This window comes from Trichoplusia ni, chromosome 16 (genome assembly GCF_003590095.1).
Source record: "Trichoplusia ni isolate ovarian cell line Hi5 chromosome 16, tn1, whole genome shotgun sequence".
In the NCBI taxonomy this organism is placed as follows: domain Eukaryota; kingdom Metazoa; phylum Arthropoda; class Insecta; order Lepidoptera; family Noctuidae; genus Trichoplusia; species Trichoplusia ni.
The window spans coordinates 3375460-3399976 of record NC_039493.1 but is presented as its reverse complement, the minus strand read 5'-3'; the positions used below and the strand labels follow the sequence as shown (position 1 = coordinate 3399976).

Below are 24517 nucleotides of genomic sequence, written 5' to 3'. Positions count from 1 at the left end.
ACATTGCAATAATATAACTTAAAGACGTAGTGTTGAACGCCTGGTCTATTTCTCAGTGTAAATAAAATACAATGAAACAAAATACATTTACATAAGTCATGAAATCGTAAAGAAATCAAATGTAATCGTCATAAATCTCGTTTGCCGGTCGATTTATCGGTTGCCATAGTTTTTTTATACTCGGAATAAAATGATTGACGCGGCCAACCATGGTACGAGATGTGCCTACACTTATACTGCTATTGTTGTTAGGTAAGTAATAATCGACATTTTATATTAATTTATAAAATTGAAAATTAACATTAGTGTAAAAGGCAGCCTGATTTACTGCTTGAAATTCAAGAATACGTTATGATAGTAACGTGTTTACTTCCATGTTATGGTGAATAATTATTGATATGTTAAAAAAAATGGGACTTGAGATAGATATTGAAATATGCATGCAAACTACACATTTTGAAGTATTTTCTCGCGACGAAACACTTCCTTATGTGACTTCTATGCCAGTAAAACTCTATCTATTTTTCTCAATTCTAAGGGTTTTATTTACAAATGTGGACGTGGTCCTAAAATATCTACAATCTGAAACTTGTAACTTAATACTTAGAATCACAAGTGTATTTATTTCATTTAATAATATTTTGAACTTGTAGTCGAGCTGGCCACGGGGTTTGTATTTAAAGATAGAGCGAATTTCTCGTCCGAAGAGGAGGGAAAGAATGAAGTGATTCCAGGGTTCAGAAGGCAAGGAAAGAAAAACTCACCGTCCACCTCGTCAGAGGGGAACAGGAAAGGTGGTATATACTGATTCATTATTATTAATTATATTATTCAAATATGTTTAACTCGCGATCCCGCCGCGTCAGCTCATGATTAAGGACTACGGTTGGGTCCGAAATTAGTCGGGCACTCCCGAGAAATACGCGTGAGTAAACCATTACATCATTTAATAGTGGTATATACTTTCAAATAATTATTATTGTCCACCGCGAGATAACCCGACAAAAAACAGATGTAGTGTTGTATTACCAATAGATACTCGCTTGGTTTCTTTATATGCATATCACAAAATAATGATTATTATATAAGTATGGCTGTTGGCTATCGTTGGTAAGGGCCACATGAGTACACAGTATACGTATGAAAAAAATATGCACCTAACTTCGTATCTGGCAAAATGTAGGAAGTCTAAATTACCTCATACAATTATAGAAAGCTGATCAATATCAAATTTAAGTAAGCTATATCTTCTGAAGTGTGAATTTCTTAGCCAAAACGAGGTAAGCGGTTTCTTTGTAAATATAACAATACTAACGTAGTCGCACAGTGTAAGGTTCCCCTCCGTCCAGCTAATTTATTATATCTCCCTTTTTATAACAGGAAAAGAGCATAATTAAGCTGTATTTTGTGGACTAAACTTGGGACTATTATAAGCATGTTTTGCGTAAGACAATTCAAATTCAATTATTATATGAAAACGAAAAAAAAATCAAAATAACCTTATCCTGTCGTGTGAAAGAAGAGGAAGGAAAAAATATATTTTTATACCTCCCACTCATTTTATTACATAAATTTTCGAAGCCAAGTTTTCTACAGATAGATTTGACAGATTATTGCTATCTCACTCACTCACTACAGTAATCATTTTCCGTCTCTGTCAGGTTCATCTGGTGGTGGCGCAGCATCAGCCGAGTCTCTGGGACAAGAGTTCTCCGGGGCCACATCAACAGATACTGATGAAAAGAAACGTACAAAGAAAGAGAGAGCGCCGAAATCAACTGAAGAGCGCAAGGGATGGTGCGGAACTGTTGTTATTACTGATGGACCTTCTCTCTTAACTTTTCTGGAGCTTTTTATGTATCAGGACAAGCTAGGATTTCAAACGAGCTTGGCAATATTGGCAATATGTCAATATTGGTAAGCTGTATGCCATAATGTCAATATTATTGAGGTAATTAAAGAAAGGTCTGTTGTAGATCTGATCAGATCTGTGTTAATGTTGAATTTGTAACCTTTAAAGTGATTTTATTATTTATTTTTATGAAAAGCTGTTGGAAAGATCATTAATAGAATGCTACAGCTTTATTGATAAGAGCTATCAAGAAAAATCTTAGATTAAACAGCTTGTTTTAGTTCAGAATTGACTATGATGATTTAAAAACAGGCGAAAATGGCATCGCAAATGTACACAATGCCCAGCAGACATGAGGAAAAAGTGGCGAGACCCTTCCATCGCCTGGATCTGCGGCGCGTACCAGCGAGCCAGGAGGTCCTTCAAGAGTCCCTGCATGATGTACCTGAGGAACTGCCAGGATGGCACCAGTAAGTTCTAGAACTTGTCTACGACTTCTGCCTAAGGGCAAGGTGGTTTGTAAATATTTGATGCTACGTCACTTGGTACACGGATAGGCGCACCAAACCCCCTGCATAGCGTTTTCAGTACCCTGCGTCTTTATGCATTTGACACCCGCGTAAAAAAGATTAAATGTCTTACTGTGGTTATCATTGCTCGCCAGAAATAGCGGAGGAATTCATTCAAATGTTGCTGATTTATTTCATAGTTAACTTTATTACGTACGAGTTTGCTTATTGCTTAATCCTTTTTTTAAATAATTCCCCAGTGTTCGTAAAGATCGCTGACCACCGATGTCCGAACGCGTCAGGGCAAGTGTTACCGCACGGAGAACATTTCTTCTATGACTACGAGGTGGTACTGACGGATGACGACGCGAAATCTGATGATGCAGAGGCCTCCACCGCCGAGAAATCTGAATCGTCATCATGGGATGCCTCCAGAATCAGAAAAATACCACCCCCACCAGCTGAAATATAAACATCCCCAAACTATTGCGTATTTATTCAAATGTCGAAATAACAGTTCATATCATACATTACCGCTTATGTTTTAAATAATAATTGTATCGTTGAATAAATCGCGCGATGTATTTGATGTAGTGCACGTTTATCGACGGAATATAGATTTTCGTTACATATTTGAGAGGCCTACAATATCATGCGTAGACGAAAAACTTCATAAATCAAGTTCCATTATCTTACACAAGATCATAAATCCACAGAGCGTCATAGGAACATTAATCGTTCTGTGCTAGCAATTTGTCATGCAGACAGACAGACGGACAAGTATGTGATGAGACATCGAATATACTGCGCTGTGACAACATACACATCATCGTTATTACGTTAGCGATAGAGTATATTATCCCGTGACTCAATCGTGTTATCAACTTAGTGCTTAAAGGAAGATACAATGACAACTAAGCGGTTCTACAGACTTTATGGCGTTGACATAAGGGTTATTTTGGTTTGTATTTCTGAAGATTCCAATGGCACCCGAAAGCGTTTTTAATGGATCATTTTCTAGTTTCACAAGGGTTGAAACGCTATTGAATTGTTGCAACGGATGATTTTGGTTCTCGCACTTCAACCACCTATATCTTTAGATCTAGATAAAGCAAGTGATTTTATTAGACTGCATAGGTTTTCAACCCCTACATGAAAAATATTTCAACCCGTTAATCCTTTGCAACATAATTTAACCCTCAACAGTTTGTTTCACCTTTTATTGCCTGATATCAAACATCTACGCATGAATGTGCAGCTCATTGCGTGTAAAGGACAATTTACATAATACCCGTTCACAAAAGGAAGGTTAGCAAAAAAGTACCATCAGAAAAAGTATAATATATGTTAAAAATGTAATCATCATTGCTATGTAATACATAGGTTTTATTATAGCGTAAAAAATCGCACAGAAAAAAAGGATATCAAAGAAATGAAATGAGTTAAATTTTAGTTCACGTTTCATGCTTAGATTCAAAAAGGCCTAAATTGGAATATAAAATTCTACCTGCTACTTTGAACCTAGTAATCAAAGTTCTGTAGAAATGTCTATCTGTGTACGTCGATGACATATCTATACTAATATATAAAGCTGAAGAGTTTGTTTGTTTGTTTGTTTGAACGCGCTAATCTCAGGAACTACTGGTCCAAATTGAATAATTCTTTTTGTGTTGAATAGACCATTCATCGAGGAAGGCTTTAGGCTATAAACCATCACGCTGCGAGTAATAGGAGTGAAGATACAATGGAAAATGTGAAAAAAACAGGGCAGGTATAAATCATAACTTATATCTTCTACCCACGGGGACGAAGACGCGGGCAACAGCTAGTAGCTACATAAATGTAGAAAATCGGTTTGCGGCATAATTAGAATGTACACTTACGAAAAAGAAGTTATATAATCTTTATTAGTCAAAGTTACACCTAGATATTTCTTTCAAGTCCAACCGGAACAAAAACATAACAACAAAAAGAATATCTAAAACTTTTTGCTGTCGCTACCTATTTATATTTTTACGTATCACAGGTGACAAGTCTCATTTGCGGGCTGCTTCAGAGTAGGGTCGGCAAAAATATCTTCCACTCGACATTTCAACAAAAACCTTAAACGTCGAGAAATAGGGTTGAAATTTGAAAAATAAAAAAATATGTCTGAAAGAAAATTCTGCGTAACTTTACAATGATAAGTATGAATAATGTGACGTAATGTTTTTATGTAATATTTCATAGTTTAAGGAAACATTTCATAAACGTTGTTATGAATATATTAGGTGACGTTTATGTTTTCCATTTTGGTCTAGACTGAAAAGCAGAACTTTATTAGGTGGTTAAATGATTCTATTAGTACTGCAATTCAAGATGGTTCAATTTACTTTAAATAATGTTGTGGTTAAACTATTACCCCAATACCTATTGTTTGGTGCACAAAGCGGTGACTCACATTGCAATTTGGGTTCATGCAATACTTGTTAATAGACATACATTAGATTCTCATAAAGTAATATTTTAAAATAAATATCTTTGTTCCAGTTTTCTGACTGAGACCGCGCACAACACGATGTAAAGCGATGTTTCTTTTACACAATACGAAATATATTAATTCTTTAAGAGGTGCCAGTACACAATAGCAGAAGCGAGATAGCACACTATAAGCATAGAACAGCGTCTCGCTTCCACAGCTCAGTACTGGCCCCAACCCTAACATGATAACAATCAACAATACATGATACACTACACATCACAATAACACAAACACATCTGTTTTTAATTTAGGTACACGTACACGCTTGCATGTATGCGTGTGACGTCATCCGGCGGTCAATCAGCGGTCCCTAGCGGGTACATGGACCAGCCGATTGCATCCGAGTGTGTATCGTGTGTACCGTGTGTATCGGCCTTAATAACTGCTGGTGTGTTCGGGGAATATCCGAATATGGTTAGTTATAGGCCAGTTTCAATGTCGGTCTAACTTAGTCTAACTGCCGAATGCTTGTGATTGGATTTGTCGGGTTCAAGTTGAATGTAAAGAAGTCTTGCTGTCTTAATGTCAACTGACGTAATATTTAGAACTATTTTAGATTTAATTGTTCGACACCTAAACAACCTGTCCAATGAAATGTTCATAATGATCGTTTAAAATAATATATGTTCGCGAAGTTTTGATAATTTAATTCCTTATCAATTATCATCATACTTAATCCGTTGAGAACCTAACTTAAGTTTACACTGTACTAAGCTACAATATTATATACTGTATTAGATCATGAAATACAGACACTACCAGCCTCATGCGAAAATTCCCGAAAATTTTTAAGGCACATTCCGTAACAACTTCTTCATTTCAAATTCAAACTTGACATCATCGTGTGACTTCGTACAGGTTCGTATTTGCTCGGATGACAGTGGGGTGTTAATGAAATCATGTCGGGCTTGTTTGATGACGACACGATATAGCGATACTAGTATTGTGCTTCGGGCGTTCCCGTCATATTGGAGAGTGCCGATACGATAGCTGACAATCCTGGATGGTGTGTAAACTGTTTTTAGACGACTTCAAAAGAATCCGTTTCTGTATTTTTTGATGCGACTTCTTGTTTGTATTTGAAATGTTTTTTAAGTCTTTTTCGTTTTGTTTTTCGGAATTTTGTCAATATACTTTTTGTGTATGACTAAATTTTGTGCTTGTAAACGAGGTTTTGACTTACCTTTCCCTTTTTCTGCTTTCTTATTCTATACAATAGTAGCTTCCTCAGTCTAACTAGTTCTTAGAGATATGTGTTAGTTTAGCTTACCTGAAACAAAATAAACCCATCATTAATATTAAAAGAAAAATAGCTTAGTTTTGTTGGTTACGAAAACTGTTTGGGTATTACAAAATTAGGGCGTTACAGCGCTAATTAACAAGGCAAAGACAGCGAGCAAACATAGTGATTGATGGAAGTATATTGTGTAAGGGCTTTACAAGTGGGACAGTTACATGCTAATTTATCATAGTAGACATCAAGCTATTATAGAGCTATCTTACAATAATGGCGTCAATTTTCTAGAAAATGCGTCAAAAACCAACCAACACCCAAGTACAGAGAAAAAAACACAACATAAAATTTCGTGAAACTGTTATTTTTTATCGACGGCACGCAGGCTGTAAGCGAGGACATCTGGACGTGAAATACGAGGTGCCTATACATTGCCGCGGTTACACGGGCGCGTAACTTGTATGTTCATGTTACGCCCGTAATGGATAATAAATGTAGCGATTGTTGCGGTTCGTGAAAAGTTGTTGGATAGTGGAAAATATTTGTTTCGGACGTTGATAGTGTTTGGTGTGATGGGTTGTGTCTTTTATGATGAGGATTTATTTATGATAGGTTTTCTTATCTCATAGGTCTGTTCATCAATAAATTAAAAACATTTTTTTCCTTGTTATTTCATATCACATACGTATATTACGTATCTCGCAACATCGTGTTAACGCACCCCTTGTACAATTCCATAACATGGCACCGGACCCTTCTATTTGCAGACTTAGTTATTATTTCACCGTGCCCACCCCATACCACAGGATTGCGTGAAGGTGTGCACATTAGTATTATTGTTTAAATAACTGCTTTTCTCTAAAATAGCTGAAATTTCTATCTAGACCGAGACCTTATGATTTTGTTACAATAGTAATTTGAATACCCCCGGTAGCCTTATCAGGCTTATTTATGTTAATACTTCATCTACTAGATCAGGCAAATTGACAGCAGCTTTTGTCCTTGTCCGATAATATTATTATACATAATTTAGCTCCTTAAAAACCTAAAACACTCTAAACAAGAAAAATCTCTCCCCAATTCTGTCACCAAAACTTAATTAAACCTCAGAATAATAAAGGTAATTCCTTAAAAAATATAAAAGCGAAGTCAGCAATACGTCACAAACAGGTCAGTTTGTAGATACAGCCGCAAAGCATGGTCTTGGGAGGGATCATGTCTGACCCAACTTTAATCCGAGACCACTTTAGACACACAGAGAGTAAGTCAGAGGCTGACAGAGGAAATAAGTAGGGCAACGTTATATTACGCAGAAGTTATGTAAATGGTAAAGAATAAGATATAGTTGTAAATGGATTATAAGGAAATAATGGTAGTTGAAGATGTGGAAGAGAGAATAATTAAAAGGATGAAAATGTGGCTGAAAAAACAATAAAAAACGTAATCATGAATCAATTAAGAGAAAGAAGTGAAGTTACAATGGTAGACATGAATTGGATGGATCAAATTACTTATCAAATTTGAATATTTTGGGGTTCCTGTCAAAATATGATTGGATTACAAAGATAGTGTGAATCGATACTTGTGTTATAATTGATGTTCCTCTTAAACAAAAGATTATCCATTAATCCTCTGACCCTCACGAATCGCTTCCCTCCCCCAACTTAACCTACACATCATTTCAGCAGCGGAATATCTCATAAATATTGTATGCGATCCACGGAGGGGGCAGTTTTTTCATTTAATAGATCGTCGGCACATGACGGACTGAAGTATGCTAACACAGCATCAGGCAGTACAGCGAAATTAATCATATTGTGTGAAACGTTTCAAGTGTGAAATAGAAATCCTCGCAAGGTGAACGAAGAATTGTGAGGAATAAGGAATTTTTCCATGTATTTATTATTTTTGAGGCGTGACGTCAGATTTGAAAGGTGAGGAAATGCTGAAATTGTTTTCAGTTTGCTTGGTGCTTTGTGTATATTTTATGTGAACGTCTTAGGTGTTTTATTAAACATTTTACTTCTTTTGATAGAAGATTACATTATCATAGAGTAATAAACGAAATATAATTTTCAGTATTCCCCTTGTTACAAAATACGTACAGTTTTAAACGAAAGTAACAAAAAGCGAATGACGACACAAGTACCACAGGACACATTCCCAAAATTGCTACACCGTCTCTATTTCATCCCCAAAACCGAAAACCCACCACAACATAATTAGAATCACCACTTTAGCAGAAAACTCGGCGTGTGTGCGCGCTCTCGGCATCCCTCATAAATATTTGATAGCGCAGCCCGGACTAGTTTCAACCCTTAAATAGGTTACATGACGGACAAGGCTTATGATTTCAGATTTAACTTGCACTGGGATATGCTCGCTTTCACGGAATATGATCTCGGAATGCTTTGTGATGCTGCGAATATTTTAGGAAAGCTACAAAAATGTACTTTAAATTCATATGTGGATACCAAAACTGAATTCCGGCTTGAAAAATACCTTTGCAACACTCAAGTAGTTCTCAACCCGAATCGTGTTGAACAAATAAGGAAATCTCATATTGATATTCATATTCACCGAGTTTAAAAACAAACTTGAAAATCACGGCATACAAAAGTCGTCATAAAAGTCGAGTTTTCACTGGCAGACAATTCCTCTGAACAAGTACATTGTAGTGGGCCCGCGGCAACTCCTGTACGTCAAACTTTGGCCCAGTTTACACTTGTTCCTGAACTTATTGTGAAGCATTCATTGGTTTTATTTGACATGTGTTGTTGAGATCCCTTGTTTCTGCAGCTTTTTGTTCCATTACGATGTATTGTGGAGCTGTTTGTCGATCGGATTTTTGTTGACTGTTTTAATCGATAGCGACTATTATTACAACAGAGCTTCAGATTTTATTGTTCCATCCTGTATGTCTCGGCTTAATTGTGTGGTGTGGATGGGTGATGTGGTGTTCGTCAAGAGGGTTCGGATAAATAAAAGTTCCTACAACTTCACTACACGTAATATTTATATTGTTCAATCACACATAGTTCACATACACACAGTCTTATAGCACAAGCAGAGCTATAGAATAGAAGGAGTGCTTGAAGGAGAAAGGTGGATAGGCAAGCGATAGTGATGACGAAAATATTAACAATAACACGCTGGTGCGTGCGGTAGCCGTACAGCATTCGGTTAGCGGGCGACACAGGCTTCGCGAGCGAGATAAGTGGCCGACTGGCGCGGCGCGGTGAGTAGCGGCGCGCGCGCCGGACGTAAGACCGATCCGGTTCCAACCGGAGATGCAACGCGTTTCCAATGCGCCTCGCCGCAATGTGTATGCCGTAGTATTAGATAATTAGTAGTTTTATGTGTACTGATATTTTGTTATTATTGTAAATATATGTTTATAGGTAATAAGGCTTTTTATGTATAATATATTTTAAATAAATATGAATTAAAAATGAATTTGTTACGTGTAGATATAAATATAGTAAATTATATATGTATTGTTTGTAAATGTGTGACTGAGTAGGCTACATCACTCCCCCCCAGAGACCGTCACTACGGGCGATAAAAATCAGGAAAACGAACTGTGCGGCCTGAACGCGTCCTTCTGACGTTATCCTGAACTGGCTTGTCTTGGTTAATAGGAGCAGGATCAGGGAAGGAACCGGGGTTGGGGTTAGAAGAAGGAGTGTGAGTGGGGATAGGGTTGGAAGTTGGGTCAATCAGTGAGTAGGCCGGCTTAAGGCGGTCTATAGACACTGTGACGGTTTTACCCTTATACATAATTTTGAAAGTTTTGTCACTTCGTTCTAATACTTCATAGGGGCCGGTGTAAGGGGGTTGTAAAGACCCACGTAATGCGTCATCCCTCAAAAATACGTGACTTGATGTCATTAAATCTTTGTACATAAATATTTTGGACTTATTGTGACGTGAGGCCGGTGACGGTTGCAGTTTTGATGCAAATTGGCGCAGCCGAGTGGTGAAGTCCGATATATCGGAGGAATCGATAGGGGTCGCTTGGAAAAATTCTCCAGGCAAACGTAACGGCTCGCCGTAAACCAGCTCGGCTGATGACGCTTTGAGGTCATCTTTAACTGCGCTCCTAATGCCTAATAGCACCAAGGGCAACGTGTCTACCCAATTGCAATCTGCGTGGCACATTATGGCTGCCTTTAACTGTCGGTGGAATCTTTCCACGAGCCCGTTACAAGCTGGGTGATACGCGGTTGTTCTACGATGTTTGAATCCAATCATTTTTGCGAGATATTGAAAAAGTGAAGATTCAAACTGTCGGCCGCGATCAGTGACAATATCTGTTGGACATCCAAACCTGGATATCCACGATATCAATGCCTTCCCGACTGTTTCAGCTGTCATATCCGACATCGGTATGACCTCTGGCCAGCGTGTGAAACGATCTACAGCGGTGAAACAGTAGCGGTATCCCTGCGAGATAGGGAGAGGGCCAATAATGTCCACGTGGATAAAGGAAAATCGAGCGCGCGGAAGTTCGAACGAGCCAAGTGGAGAAGATACATGGCGATGAACCTTAGCGCGTTGGCAAGACTGGCATTGTCGGGACCAGTCTCGACAATCTTTGCGTACCCCAGGCCAAACAAACCGGGCAGCCACCAGTTTAGCCGTAGCGTTGGCGCCAGGGTGGCTAAGACTGTGGAGGCTGTCGAAGATTTGTTTTCTCAACACTTTGGGGACAAACGGCCTGGGTGAGGTGGTACTGACGTCACAATAAAGTTCAGCATGGGAGTTAGGGATACCCAACTTCTCCAGCCGGAGTGAAGAATCTCCCCGTAGAAGATGAGTCAACTCCGGATCAGTCGCTTGGGAGGCAGCCAGTACGTCAAAATCGATTGGCATCTGCAGTTCCTCGATGCGCGACAGTGGGTCAGCGACAACATTGTCCTTTCCCGAAATGTGTCGGATATCGGTTGTGAACTGCGAGATGTAATCGAGGTGGCGGTACTGCCGGGGCGAACAGATAGCTTTACGTTCGCTGAAAGCGTAACTGAGCGGTTTGTGGTCAGTGAATACCACGAAGTGTCTTGCCTCTAGCATATGACGAAAGTATTTAATACTTTCGTATATGGCTAAGAGCTCGCGGTCGTAGGGTGAGTACTTTTGTTGCGAGGGACTCAATTTCCGCGAGAAGAATGCCAGAGGCTGCCAGGCGTCGTCTTTAAGCTGCTGCAGAACTGCACCCATTGCCAGGTCAGATGCGTCTGTTACCAGGGCGAGTTCGGCGTGACAATCTGGGTGTGCGAGTAATGCTGCATGGGCGAGACTGTCTTTGCACTTGTTGAAAGCTAAAAGCGCATCGCCAGACACGTCGACAGGTTGTGATGCCTTTACACGGCCTGTAAGCAAGGCATTTAAAGGGGCTTGAATTAAAGCAGAGTGTGGTAAGAACCGCCTGTAAAAATTGAGCATGCCTAAAAATCGCCTCAATTGTTTGACTGTCTTAGGGACAGGGAAGTCATTGATTGCCTGTACCTTGGATTCCAGGGGTTTGGTGCCAGATGCCGAGATCCGGTAGCCTAAAAATGTTACCTCGCGTGCGCCGAAGACACATTTGGAGGTGTTGACGAGGACGTCATATTTCTTCATGCGACTGAAGAGCTGATGAAGATGGTCTTCGTGCTCGGCCTCGTCCTTGGAGAAGACTAAAAAGTCATCTAAGTAGGCATAACAAAACTCGAGGCCTCTCAACATTTCGTCAACAAACCTCTGAAATGTTTGACCTGCATTTCTCAGTCCGAAGGTCATTTTGGGAAATTCGTACAAGCCAAAGGGTGTGGTGATGGCAGTCTTTTGAATATCTGCCTCGAAAACCGGAATCTGATTGTAAGCTTTCATCAAGTCAATAGTGGAAAATACTGTACAACCAGCAATGGAGTGGGCAAAGTCATGGATATGCCTAATAGGATAACGGTCTGGTATGGTCCGCGCATTAAGCATACGATAATCACCACAAGGGCGCCAGCCGTTGTCCTTCTTAGGCGCAAGGTGCAAGGGTGAAGACCAGGGACTTTCAGAAGGACGCGCTGTGCCGTTGCTAAGCATGAGCTCGAATTCACGCCTAGCTATTTTGAGTTTATCAGGTGCCAGTCTACGAGGGGTACATGAGATAGGAGGTCCTGGTGTAGTCCTGATATAATGCAAGGTGTTGTGTTTCGGGACGGTTGGTGTGCCTGAAGGGCGTGTAATTTCCGGAAACTTGCTCAGGATGTTGTGAAAGCGCGTGTCGCCTGTCGAAACCTTAACCGAAAAAACATTAGCATTTACTAAAGAAGCACTGGCTGATAATGTGGTAGTGTTATCAATTAGGCGTTGATTGCGGCAATCTACAATTAAGTTATAAAAGCTAAGGAAATCAACGCCTATAATAGGTCTAGTTACATTTGCTACAACAAAACGCCAAGCAAAATTACGCCTTAAGCCTAGATTTACGTTAAGCTCAATAAAGCCGTAAGTGTCGATGACGCTTCCGTTGGCCGCGCTGAGCTGAAATTCTGTTTTGGCACGACGCTCTCGAAGCGCAGAACGGGGGTAGACGCAGAGGTCGCTGCCGGTGTCTACCAGGAACTGGGTGTTCGTGCTGCGGTCGGTGACGAAAAGGCGACCTGAAGAAGATGGGCAATCGTCTGTCGCCATTAGCGACCGCCCGTGGCATTTCCCGCTTTTCTGTAGTCGCAGGGCTTGTTACACTTATTAGCCCTTTCCCCGAACTTCGCATGGAACCAGCATATCGTGTACTTTTTATAGCTGGAGCTGGATCGGCTTCTCTGACGTGAAGATGAACGCAGTCGTTCACGCGGTCTCGAGCGGCTGGAGGTCGCGCAGCAGGAAGCACGAGTGTGCTCTTCCAACTTGAGGGTTAGTTGCTGGACCATCCTCTTCAGCTCCGCGATCTCATCCGATGGGTGTGAAGCGGTTGCACTGTGTGATGACGTCGCGGCGACGCTGCATGGGGACGTCAACTCTTGAATGCGGTCAGCCAAATCCGCAAGCTGCTCCAGGGAGTGTGTCGGCTGCGACGCTAGCACTGTCTGGATGTTATTTGGCAGACGGTTGCACCAAATAGACCTGACGAAGTCCTCAGGAACAGATGGGCCGGCCAAGTCTTGGAGGTGCCGTAGAAACTGAGATGGCTTTCTGTCTCCAAGCTCCTCGTGCGTCAGCAACTGCTTGACCTTTTTCTCATGCGAAGCAGAGAGTCGCTTGATGAGTTCTGTTTTAATTTTGCCATACCTGTTCTGGGCTGGAGGGTTTACAATGATGTCCTTCACAGCTTTGGCGTACTGGATGTCCAGGTTGTTGGTGACATGCGTGAATTTTGTGCCGTCGTCGGTGACGTCATGGCTGTCAAATTGGCCTTCAATCAGGGCGAACCACAGTTCCGGATCCTCAGGCGAGAATGGCGGCACTTTAATTTTCGCGCGACAAATTTCACGTCCGTCATTGGACACGCGCACTGCCTTCTTTCGCCGCGTCACATGGCCGTCATTTCTCGAACCGGCTGTTTTTACAGAATCACTGCTGTCGCTCATTTTGTATCGAGTGTACCAACCTTCAGTCTTCGTGTCCTTAGGGGTCACCAGTTGTGGTGTGGATGGGTGATGTGGTGTTCGTCAAGAGGGTTCGGATAAATAAAAGTTCCTACAACTTCACTACACGTAATATTTATATTGTTCAATCACACATAGTTCACATACACACAGTCTTATAGCACAAGCAGAGCTATAGAATAGAAGGAGTGCTTGAAGGAGAAAGGTGGATAGGCAAGCGATAGTGATGACGAAAATATTAACAATAACACGCTGGTGCGTGCGGTAGCCGTACAGCATTCGGTTAGCGGGCGACACAGGCTTCGCGAGCGAGATAAGTGGCCGACTGGCGCGGCGCGGTGAGTAGCGGCGCGCGCGCCGGACGTAAGACCGATCCGGTTCCAACCGGAGATGCAACGCGTTTCCAATGCGCCTCGCCGCAATGTGTATGCCGTAGTATTAGATAATTAGTAGTTTTATGTGTACTGATATTTTGTTATTATTGTAAATATATGTTTATAGGTAATAAGGCTTTTTATGTATAATATATTTTAAATAAATATGAATTAAAAATGAATTTGTTACGTGTAGATATAAATATAGTAAATTATATATGTATTGTTTGTAAATGTGTGACTGAGTAGGCTACAATTGGATTTTGGCTAAACTAAGACGGATAAAGTCATTGATTTCGATCGAGAAATAAAGTAATGTGGATTAGAACAACACATAGCTTAGGTCTAGTTTGCTATAATGAGAATCTCGGTCACTATAAACTTGACTCAACTTGCAATACTATTCGCATGTCTGAAAATATTTGTATAATATATGTATCCAAACGCACAGTAATGATTTGGAAACTCCAAAAAACCAAGGGAATCGAATCAACCAACAAAACAAAAGAGCACTAATAGTGAATTCCCGAAACGCGTTCAACATTCAGGAGGCAAAACTTTCCCATTATGCTAATGCAAAGTTGCCGATACCTCTAGTTCATGAGACGAGATTGAATTTGCCCACTTGTGGGCTTATTTACAGATAGATGAGCTCCGATGTCAGAATAAATCTAATAATAGTCGGTGGAGGTCGGAAACTGATTTTGTCGCACTTTATTTAATATTGAGTGCTTTTATTGAGAATTTAGCTTCAAGGGCCTGAGGTGGCTGGAGCGAAGTGATGATAACTTGATTGGCTAGTGATAGTGGTGGGCAGGGTGAAAGGGTGGCTTCGTGAGTTGTCGTTAAAATACTTATCAAAGACTTGAGTCTTACTTCTCAGATTGAGATGGCATATCCAAATGTTTAAAATAATACGCATTCTAATCCGAACTGCACTGAACTCATAACATCTAAGTTTAGTTATTACTAGAATATTTCGTTCATTCAAAAATTCATAAAATTTTCTTTACACACTGAGTTTCAATTGCTCATAACTGAAACTAAGTAAATACGAAATCTAACGAATTACATTATAACAAGACAAGAGTTCAATGCCCTCACCCATCAGCCGCTTACGACGTTGTGTTTCACAATATTCAAAGACTTTCATTAATCAAAAGTTTGGGAACAGATGATGAAAAAACATCCGAATTTCACGTAAAATCGCTACATCAAAGAGACAATGAATTCAGAAGTATTTGCACAAAATTACAAACATTATTTTAATCAGGCGCTACAAAAATGTTCAATATCGCTGCGGCTTCGCTCTTTGACAGCGTTTACGCATAGCTGGGGTCTGTTTGTAACTCTGGCGTAAGTCATGAGCGGTAGCGGGGAACTCAACAGGGGCAAGAGATTCAGTCGCAAGACTAGTTTCTTCCTTGGTGCTCTTATCAGCTGACCTTAGTACCTGAATATCTTAGACGAGATTATTGTATGTTGGTAGGATCTCCATTCTGACATATTATGATAAATATATTACATTTTAATTATTTAATCTGAAACAAGTGGTAGCATACCAATAAACTTGAGTTCAAATTCAAATTATATATTTGCGAATTATGGGTTTACATAAAGATGTTACTGATAACAATCTTTTTATTCGCAAGTACATATATCAAAAAACAGTTCCCAAAAACTTAACTCAAACATTTACTAGGAATATGAATATGATCATACTTGACACATAAGAACTTTAAGAAACCGCCTCTCGCTTACGACTCACAACCGCGGTCACGTTTAAACCGCTTTTACAACTGAGTTATTTTTTAATAAATACCCCGCTCCCCGCTCTCCCACCGACGCAGCCTTAATCATTGGCAATATTAAAAAAATCTGCTGTCTGCAAAATGTGTTGTAAAACCCGCCTTACATTCAATTATAAGAGATTACGAGTACTGCTGATCTTTGAAAGGTGAGGGTCGCAGAGTCTCAAACATTGATCCCGTGGAAATTGAAAGGAAATGCCGTGTGGAGGTTGTGAAGTGTTTTTGATAGCAATGTTCGGAAGGAGAAAATTATTTGCAAATTATTTCAATTTTGATATATGGCATGTTGTTGATCTTAGCGTTATTGTTGTATGTAATTTATATTCATGAAAAAGGATAGAATAATTGTTTTGACTCTTTAATACTTTTTATTCTTTTTAGAAGATATAGAAGGCAAATACTTATTTTGCATTTTGCCAATTTAATTTTAAGTAAAACATTGTCTGTTCTACTTACAATCAAATTATATTAAGAATAAACAAGAAATCCCTAAATATTATTTATAAAGAATTTACAAGCAGTACACTTCTCTACAATATTACGAGTTGAATTTTAATAAAAGCGTTGAAACGATAGCATGTGGCTTGGCGTCCATTCGACAGAGCACCGCGGCGGGGTGCGCATGTCATTCTGATATTTTATTTAATAAAGTCAAAGTTTTCGAATATTTACATTGTAAGATTATTTATCTTTAAATATGACATATGTATTTATAATACAATTTCCGATTTCTTAAACCAAATTCTTCACAACATAATAATATTTTCTTTTGAAAAATAAGCTGAAAGAAGCGATCCTTTCAGCTTGTTTTGCTTTGGAATCAAAGAATCCAAAAAATAAATCAATTGACTAAAATCTAGTCAGTTTTTAGCGAAGCTCCTATGGCTACCTTACAGCTTCATTATCAGATCAGATCGATTTAATGCCATAATATTGTATTTTTATACAATATAAATATGTTGTCAAAATATCAGCTCAATCGGAAACTGGCAAAAGGATCAAACTCAACGTCCAGGATTTCATTACAGACAGACTGACAGACAGGTAAAACTTAATAAAATCTTGTAAACAGAATGCTGATATCGTCTGAGTAGACGATTAGTTGAAAAGAAAATTACCCAAAAGGATAAAAAGTGCTTTCGTCTATACTCCAACAGAAAAATAAATTACTTCTGGCTAAAAGCTATTTATCTCTCAAGCTTTGGAATCTACAAAGACTCGATAATCCCGAATATGCACACAAAGAAAATATAGCTATCAATAAATTTCCATAATAATACTCCAGTACTCAATTCCAGCATCGTTCGATATTTTTAAAGCCTAATACAGTCTGGAAATCACTCGAGAAACTATCGGAGCTCATACGAGTTTCTATCATCCTTATAATAGGGGGATTCCGATCGGCGCCATCTTGTGCGTCGTTACTGGGGGCAAATTGACGGAGCGACACTTCGAGATTGTCTCACGGTGACTTTGACACTTTATAAGCAAATTTTTAGCTATTCCTGTGATCTTGTTAGATGGTGTGATAGCAGTGAGAGTACTCGATTAGGGTTTTGATAGAAGGTGAATATTTTTAGAACAATTTGAGCAAGCATCTGGATTTTGGTTTCAGTGTTCGTACTTGTTTCGTCTTGTCTTTTATTTAAAGTAAAATCTAAGCCGACTAGTTGTTAAACCATTTGGGTAGTAGCATCTAATGAGATTAATATGAGGAAAATGATTAAGTCCAAATTAAGGTCCAGGCATGACCATAAAATCATGTCCGATACATGTGCACAGGATAAACAACGATACATTATCAAGTATTAGATCATAACAATCTTCTATTACAAAATTGAATTGTGAACATTTAAACATCGTAAATAGATTTTCGTCAGCTTAAAAATATTCAGTGAATCCCGAATGGCCAAGATGTGAAGGCATCGCGTCATTTAGCATGTGGCATCCGCTGAGAACCCCAATCCCCGCGGATCCCGGGCCGGCTGCTAAGCCTGTATTTGCATTTATGAATAATGTCCCACAAATACGCGTGTGTTGATTTTTTAAGATACATTTCTCGGTTTCCCTTTCGTATTTCTCGTATTTTTGTGAATCTCAATGTGTTGTCTTTTATTCCTCGGTTGTTGAATCGATGAATTTTTATTCTGGTGGTTTGCTGTTTTGTTGGAGTGTATTTCAGAATGTTGAAGTAATTTAAGGGAAGTATAAAATATTTAGGCAAGGCACAATAAAATAAGTTTAATGACTCTCTCTTTCTTTAGAAAAACAATTTCCGGGTAAGAAAGACCTAAGTATAATTATTATTACCAAAATCGCATATATTATAACGTACTTTCAGCAAGCCATTTGTAAACATAATTTCTTAAACCATCAGTTACATAAGACACATAGCTGAAACCACAACAGAAGAAAACCCTTACATAATAATATATCACGAAGCCTGGTTCCCTGAGGGGATAAGCAAAGATGTACTGTGAGCTACTCACTTACATTTAGACGATGATGGTAAACCTCCATGAAATAGGGGACCCCTAAGTTATTTACGAAGACTACCGACTACCCCTGAGAATATCCGATCAAAAAAGCCCAAAAGTCTTTTGACTAAGAACCCGAAACCATATTGAAGTAAGCTAGGTAAACATGAGAATAAAGAAATGAAAGAAATTGTTTTTATAAAAAAAAGTATTTTTATACCAAACAATTCTCACCCTAATTTTCATGCTTCAGACTTGAACGGTCATAATCTTTGTCGCGATTAAACCATTCCAATTTTATAAAATGTCATCCATGAATATAAGATCAACGCCATTGAAACATTCGGTTCTTATATGTCAAAGGTCAAAACACACAAAATTCAAAACAATATTTTCTCTAAACTTCGTTTTATCCATATCTCCAAGACCTACATCAAAGATCCTTCCAACTCTAATCTCTATCGCATCCTCAAAAGACATTTCAAAAATATTCTTTCCTTGGAGCAACATTATAAAATTCTTTAAAACAAATGTCGCCAGCGCGGCTCCGTCGAAGATAGCGAGTGACGTCGGGCGACAAAGCGACATGCGAAACGTTCGCGATTCGTCGCCTCGCCTTTTGTCTTCGTCGCTTTGTTACAGGGAATTCGTCGGTAGTTGCCACTTGGAGATTTAGGGCTGTGTGCTTCGATAGCTAAGGAATTGCAAGATTATGTAGCAACGGTTAGAAAATTCATGTTCTATTGCTTTGACAGTTTTCTGTTTATCGATAGGTTTATTTATATTGATCTTCCATAAAATGTATTTGAAATTACAGTTCAATAATTTAGTAAATGTTTAAGATTTGTTTTCAATTTTCTTTTGTAGTATACCACGTTTGGTTGGAAATTTTGGGTAATCAAGAAGATTTTGCACGCATCTAACGCCATATTTTAGATTACAAAATTATACGTAATATCTAATCTATTTAATTTTGTCTCTCACATCCTCAGCTGCGACCCTACTAGTCGTCACAAGTGTGATTGTAAGTTCAACACGAATCCGTGGATCCCCTTTGTCTTCGTCGCCATCTTTTGTCTATAAACCCTCAAGACTTTGTTGCTCACCTAGCTTCGCTTTAAAGGCTTGTATTGTCTGTGGTGTTATATTTAATATAGGTACACTACTTTTCCTGCAATGCTTGCCACTTGAATATACCAGATAAGATTGGGAACTTGGGATTCTACTATTGTGTTACTGAAGTTCGGATCTTTTAAATGTTGAAAAAGAATGCTGACATATTGAAGCTTCTTATCAACGCGGCAACGGCCAGATAGAATGCAGGAAAATCTTTGCGTTCCGTTGAAACCTGAAGTTCTAACGTTTAGTGCTGGAATTCAGCTTTTAGGAGTCAGCAATCATCCTCCCAAACTACGCAACCTAACGGAGGTATTTTGAGATCGCAGCGGAGTCAAGTCAGCCCATTTACACTAACTGTTCTCTGACTCCCACTGACTGTAAAATTCATTTTGAACAATAGTTCGTTTGGCAAATTTCAAGTTAAATCTTTTTGAAGTAGTTGGGGACATGTCTGCCTGGAAGTTAAATAAATGTTACAGAAAATAGGTTAGAATTTAATGGAATTACTGAACTACCGGGCTACCGTGCTTTAATGCTAAGATATTCGAGTAACTTAAAATGAGTTAAAATTAAACTGATATAAATACGTCACGTTTTGGTATTTTTAGCAAATTTGGAATTAGCTGTAGGTAAGATTTATAATTTTTTTATAATGTGAATCGGACTCGTGCTATAAGTCCTTTTATAATATTCTAAATCGAAAATTCCAAGCGAAAATTTGAAAAAAAAATCCCGTACTCATCCAGAATTGAGGAAAAGATGCTACCTTAATACCAAACAGTCGAAATGAAAGAAGATCTTCAGTTCTAAGTTACAAAGACATGGTGTCAAGGTCACCATTTAAAAGTACCCGTGAACGTACAAGAGGCTCTCTTTGTGCCGAGGATCATTCAAAAAACGACCAGCCACCAACCACAACCCCAAACACTTTGCCAAACGAAACCAGACCTTATTGGAAAGGGTTAAGAGCATCAAAGGGTTCAGTGGACTGGCAAAGTAAGTTTGTTTTGGTCACTTTGAAAGTAGGTGAGTGTACGAGTAAGGGATTAAGTCTTGAATTTTTTGTAAGTACGTTTGGAAGTGAAGTTTTACGTTTCTTGAGGAATATTGCTTTATTTTCCTCAAATACTTTTATTGATTTCTTGTTGACGTAATGTTGGAAAAGTATTTTTCATTCCAAGATTATTTGTATTTGTTGCACCTTAAGGTTTATTTTTGAAAAGTTGAACAAGATCTTAATTGACGTTGTTGTTTTTTGTTAGAAATTACTTCTACTATACAGGAAGTACTATACAGTCCTATCGAAACACGGTCAAAAATAAATATACTTCATATAATTATATTGACAAAAAGAGTTTGAAAATAGTTTAACCTCACTTAATGTAATTTGCTTTACGGTTCAACGATTTTTCGAACTCATCGCTATCCTTTCTAAGTTTATTAAACAACAATTTACAACCGCCACATAATTACATCAACCGTAAAATACCCAGAGTATCATCACGAGAATACATTCGGGTGTTTCCGTCAAACTTCGTGAATGTCGCGTAATATTCGCACGACATTCCCACATAAAGCGCTACAATAAAAAATTAACTGATATAATGCGAAGGGGCGAAAAAAGTTGTATCCAAAAGGGTTTAAACCCCAAGTTGGGTCATTACAAAGGGCGGATTAGGCTTGTTCTCTTTAAATTGCCACGGGTCGTACCAACACGCCGGATTAGCGATGGTAAATAAATACCGCGCGCGGTAACAGGGTTAACTTTGACCCCTTCGGCTATTGGCTATTGTTATTTGAGATTACGTGGACGTTCACAGTTTACCATTCCGTCTGAGGGACAGATTGCGTTATGGAATAATTAAGTTGACATCTGTAATACCTAAAGCCGGTATTGTTTTTGTAACAAGCTGGGTCGTTCTGTTCAATTTTTGCCGTCGGTGATTCGCAGACTAGGTATCAGAAATAAATGTGATATTGATTTATCACTTTACTTAACCACAACAAATATCCTAAGTATTCTAAGCACATAAAAAAGTATGCATGTCTAGGCTTAGGTTTTCATATATAAAATCCTTTTAAGTCTAGTAAAACGTAAGAATAAAATTTTGGTTAAGAGAAGTGTAAAACGCCTGCAACCTTTTTGCTAGCAACTTCACACAACAGGCTTGTTACAGTAGAATGCGAAAACATTCAGGTGCATCCAAATTACTTTGTTAAAAACTGAAACACAATGCGCACGTTACAATGTTTTGCCACAACAAGTGCTTTTTTAAGACTACCGAAAACCATAACTTAAATTAAATCTGGTTTTTTGATCAAATGTATCGTTGATCTAATGCAACACTATAAATAGAGGTATCAAATTAATTATAATTCAGATTACTAAAACAATTATTTATTAGTCCTACAATAATGTAGTCTTCATCATTTATCTTAACGTGTATAATCATTACTCGGTCTTAACCTTTTGGCGTGTGGGACAAAGTAAATGTGAAATTAATTATTCATTTAAGACGGAGTGAGGTCAAGAATCTTCCCAAATTACTACTAGAAAGTGAGTTAAGGTCACTTACAAGTTGTGTGAAATATTACATATTACTGTGCAAAATTCTACCATTTTTTTTATAGTAACTGTCGTGAGAATGATTCATTATTAAATCCCGCCGCGTCTGCTCATGATTAAGGACTCCGGTTGGGTCCGAAACTAGTCGGGCTACCCCCATAAATACGCGTGAGTAAACCGTTACATCATTTAATAATAAAATTCTACCATATTGTGGATCAAATTCCAAAAGCTCAATATGAAATGATAGATTTTCGAAACCTGATAATAAAATTCAAATTAACACAAAATTTAAAACAACATTGTTAACAATTATTAAGCTAAGCATAAAGTAAAACAACAACGTGTAATGTAAAACTAAGCACTAAAACGTAATTAAATTAATATTATAATAAGTTAGGTAGTGATGTGTTCGCGCGGGATTACACGCTCACATCGACACAAAAAGATTAAAGGATTTGTATTTGATTCAGTGATCTCATTTACATAGTTCCGAGCACAATTATATATTTAATTCTATAATAGGTTATAAATGATTATTCAATTTATCAAATGTCGATAGAAAACTACTTGAAAATGTGCCTTATTTGGGAGGAAACCAAAAATCCTCTTAGGGCTTATAGAATAGTAGGTACGTACGTAATAATTTGAAACACGACAAGTCAATTACTAAGGCTGAAGGGTTTCACGAGCTCTTATCAATTTAGTGTGCCATCCCGCTAAGTCCTCTTTGGAATATTATACGGTGACAATTCCCCCTCAACGGCAAATCAAATGCGGGTCCAGTCACAATGGCGCAGACTTAACAGCGTTATGATAACGAAACGCTACAATACAATGTTATGAGATGGGACAATCATAATAATGTTACAACAATCAAGACTTTTTCCCCTCAACGATCCCGGGATAGTTAGAAAGTAATGTCATTATATTATCCCCTTGTTACTGTAGGTACCTACTGTAGAAAAACGTTGCCAAAAAAGCAATGTTGTTATAAGACAGCACACCTGTTCCGTTACGGGAACAAATGTTCATAGAATTAATGTCGTGACCTGAAAACGTTCGCGGCGTGTTTCTTTAAAGGAAATTGTATAACGTCGTCGACATGAAATAAAAATAAAGCTCCAAACGTGGATTAATGAATAACAAGGGCCCGAACCTCAACGGAACAAATAATATAAATATTATGAAGAACAAAGTGGCGACATAGAAAACGGAATATTTAAGCGTCCCTAACGTGACGTCATGACGGAATTAAAGTCCCGGAAAATCGGGACACGTGTGGCGGGAGTCGACGTTTCGCATCACTAGCTCCGACCTTTTACTTTAATATTCATATTATTACGGAGAGGGCAATGAAAATTTAACGCGGAGAAGTAATTATGAAACGGAATGAGACGAGGGTTCTGCTGTCCAACCTATTTCGGCGTGTTTACGTCCGTTGCCACCGATATATCAGAATCAATATCTGAAATTCTAACTAAACAAATATTCGTTATTAATAGTTACGTAATATTTGATCTATCAAGTACAGTACTCGTAATTACGCTCAAACGCTTACGCTCTTTTACAGTAAGTGGTATTATACAAGCAGACCACCGAGTTGACAAAGCGCCTACAATAATTTCTGCAGCAACGAGACTAATACTGGTTGCTATAAGAACATTGTAAGGCGCTCCGCGACGACTGTCCAGTTTATTACGCTTATGACTTTATTACTCTTCGTTACATAACATAATATGTAAGTAGAAAGGTTAGGTTAGGTTAGGTTTTAAAAAGAGTTCATTGGTTTAATGTACCTACGTCATTTTTCAAATTAAGTGTTTTACATAGAGTTTTAACAAAAAAATACTTCAGCCAATAAAGAGTACAGACACAATTCAAAGGGAATTCCTTACTTAGGAATGCAAATAAAAATTCAGAACATAATACAATTAAACAGCAAGCCCTGCAAAGCGCACTGCATATAATCACCTCGACAAAGGCGCTAATGCGATTGGCGACTTACTCTGTGGCCAGACGAATGCTCAAAGAATTAAAAGAAAGAAGTTAAAGAAGCAGTAAACGGGACCACACTCGAACTGAACACCCCCTTTTAATTATCGTCATTTAGTTTGTTAAATTACATTTTTTAAATTACGATATTCCTCCTGGGCAGCAGAAATTTATTGCGAATAAAAAGTTATGTTACGTATTAAAACATTGAGCAACAAAATTTCGAGTTGCACTTAGGCAGGGCGATTATTGAAATATATCTTGGTTTCTTGTAAAAATCTGTCTCAATTTATTTACCAATTTTAAATCATCGAAGCCTTTTACACAGGTTACTTGTACATACATCAAAATGAAAGAGGCATAATGTATTTACATTAAATTATTTCGACAGATAAAACGTAGGCTTTTATTCACGACTTTAGTCAACTCTTCATGGGCGTATAACAATTATAGCAGACACAATTAAAGGGAAAACC

General features: G+C 38.3%; 2 protein-coding genes across 5 annotated transcripts in view; one reads left to right on the top strand and one right to left on the bottom strand.

The window, feature by feature from the left end:
- The window catches only part of LOC113501806 (dystrophin-like), a 357412-nt gene that overhangs the window by 215722 nt on the left and 117173 nt on the right, over positions 1-24517 (bottom strand). The window lies entirely within an intron of this gene.
- On the top strand, positions 191-3553 carry LOC113501810. Of its 2 annotated transcripts, none has more exons than XM_026883078.1 (5): positions 191-252; positions 654-794; positions 1662-1797; positions 2165-2322; positions 2622-3553. In XM_026883078.1, the coding sequence occupies exons 1-5, from the start codon at positions 210-212 to the stop codon at positions 2831-2833; spliced, it is 690 nt and encodes a 229-aa protein (XP_026738879.1). In that variant the 5' UTR covers positions 191-209; the 3' UTR covers positions 2834-3553. The 2 variants fall into 2 exon arrangements, with proteins under 2 accessions (XP_026738879.1, XP_026738878.1); XM_026883077.1 differs by having other exon boundaries at positions 654-797; positions 2622-3550.

Excerpts from the sequence above, each read along its gene's own strand:
- LOC113501810 (XM_026883077.1), top strand. The coding sequence starts at position 210 with ATGGTACGAGATGTGCCTACACTTATACTGCTATTGTTGTTAG. Across the intron at positions 253-653 it reads TATACTGCTATTGTTGTTAG|TCGAGCTGGCCACGGGGTTT; the intron begins GTAAGTAATAAT and ends TTGAACTTGTAG. Across the intron at positions 1,798-2,164 it reads ACTGAAGAGCGCAAGGGATG|GCGAAAATGGCATCGCAAAT; the intron begins GTGCGGAACTGT and ends ATTTAAAAACAG.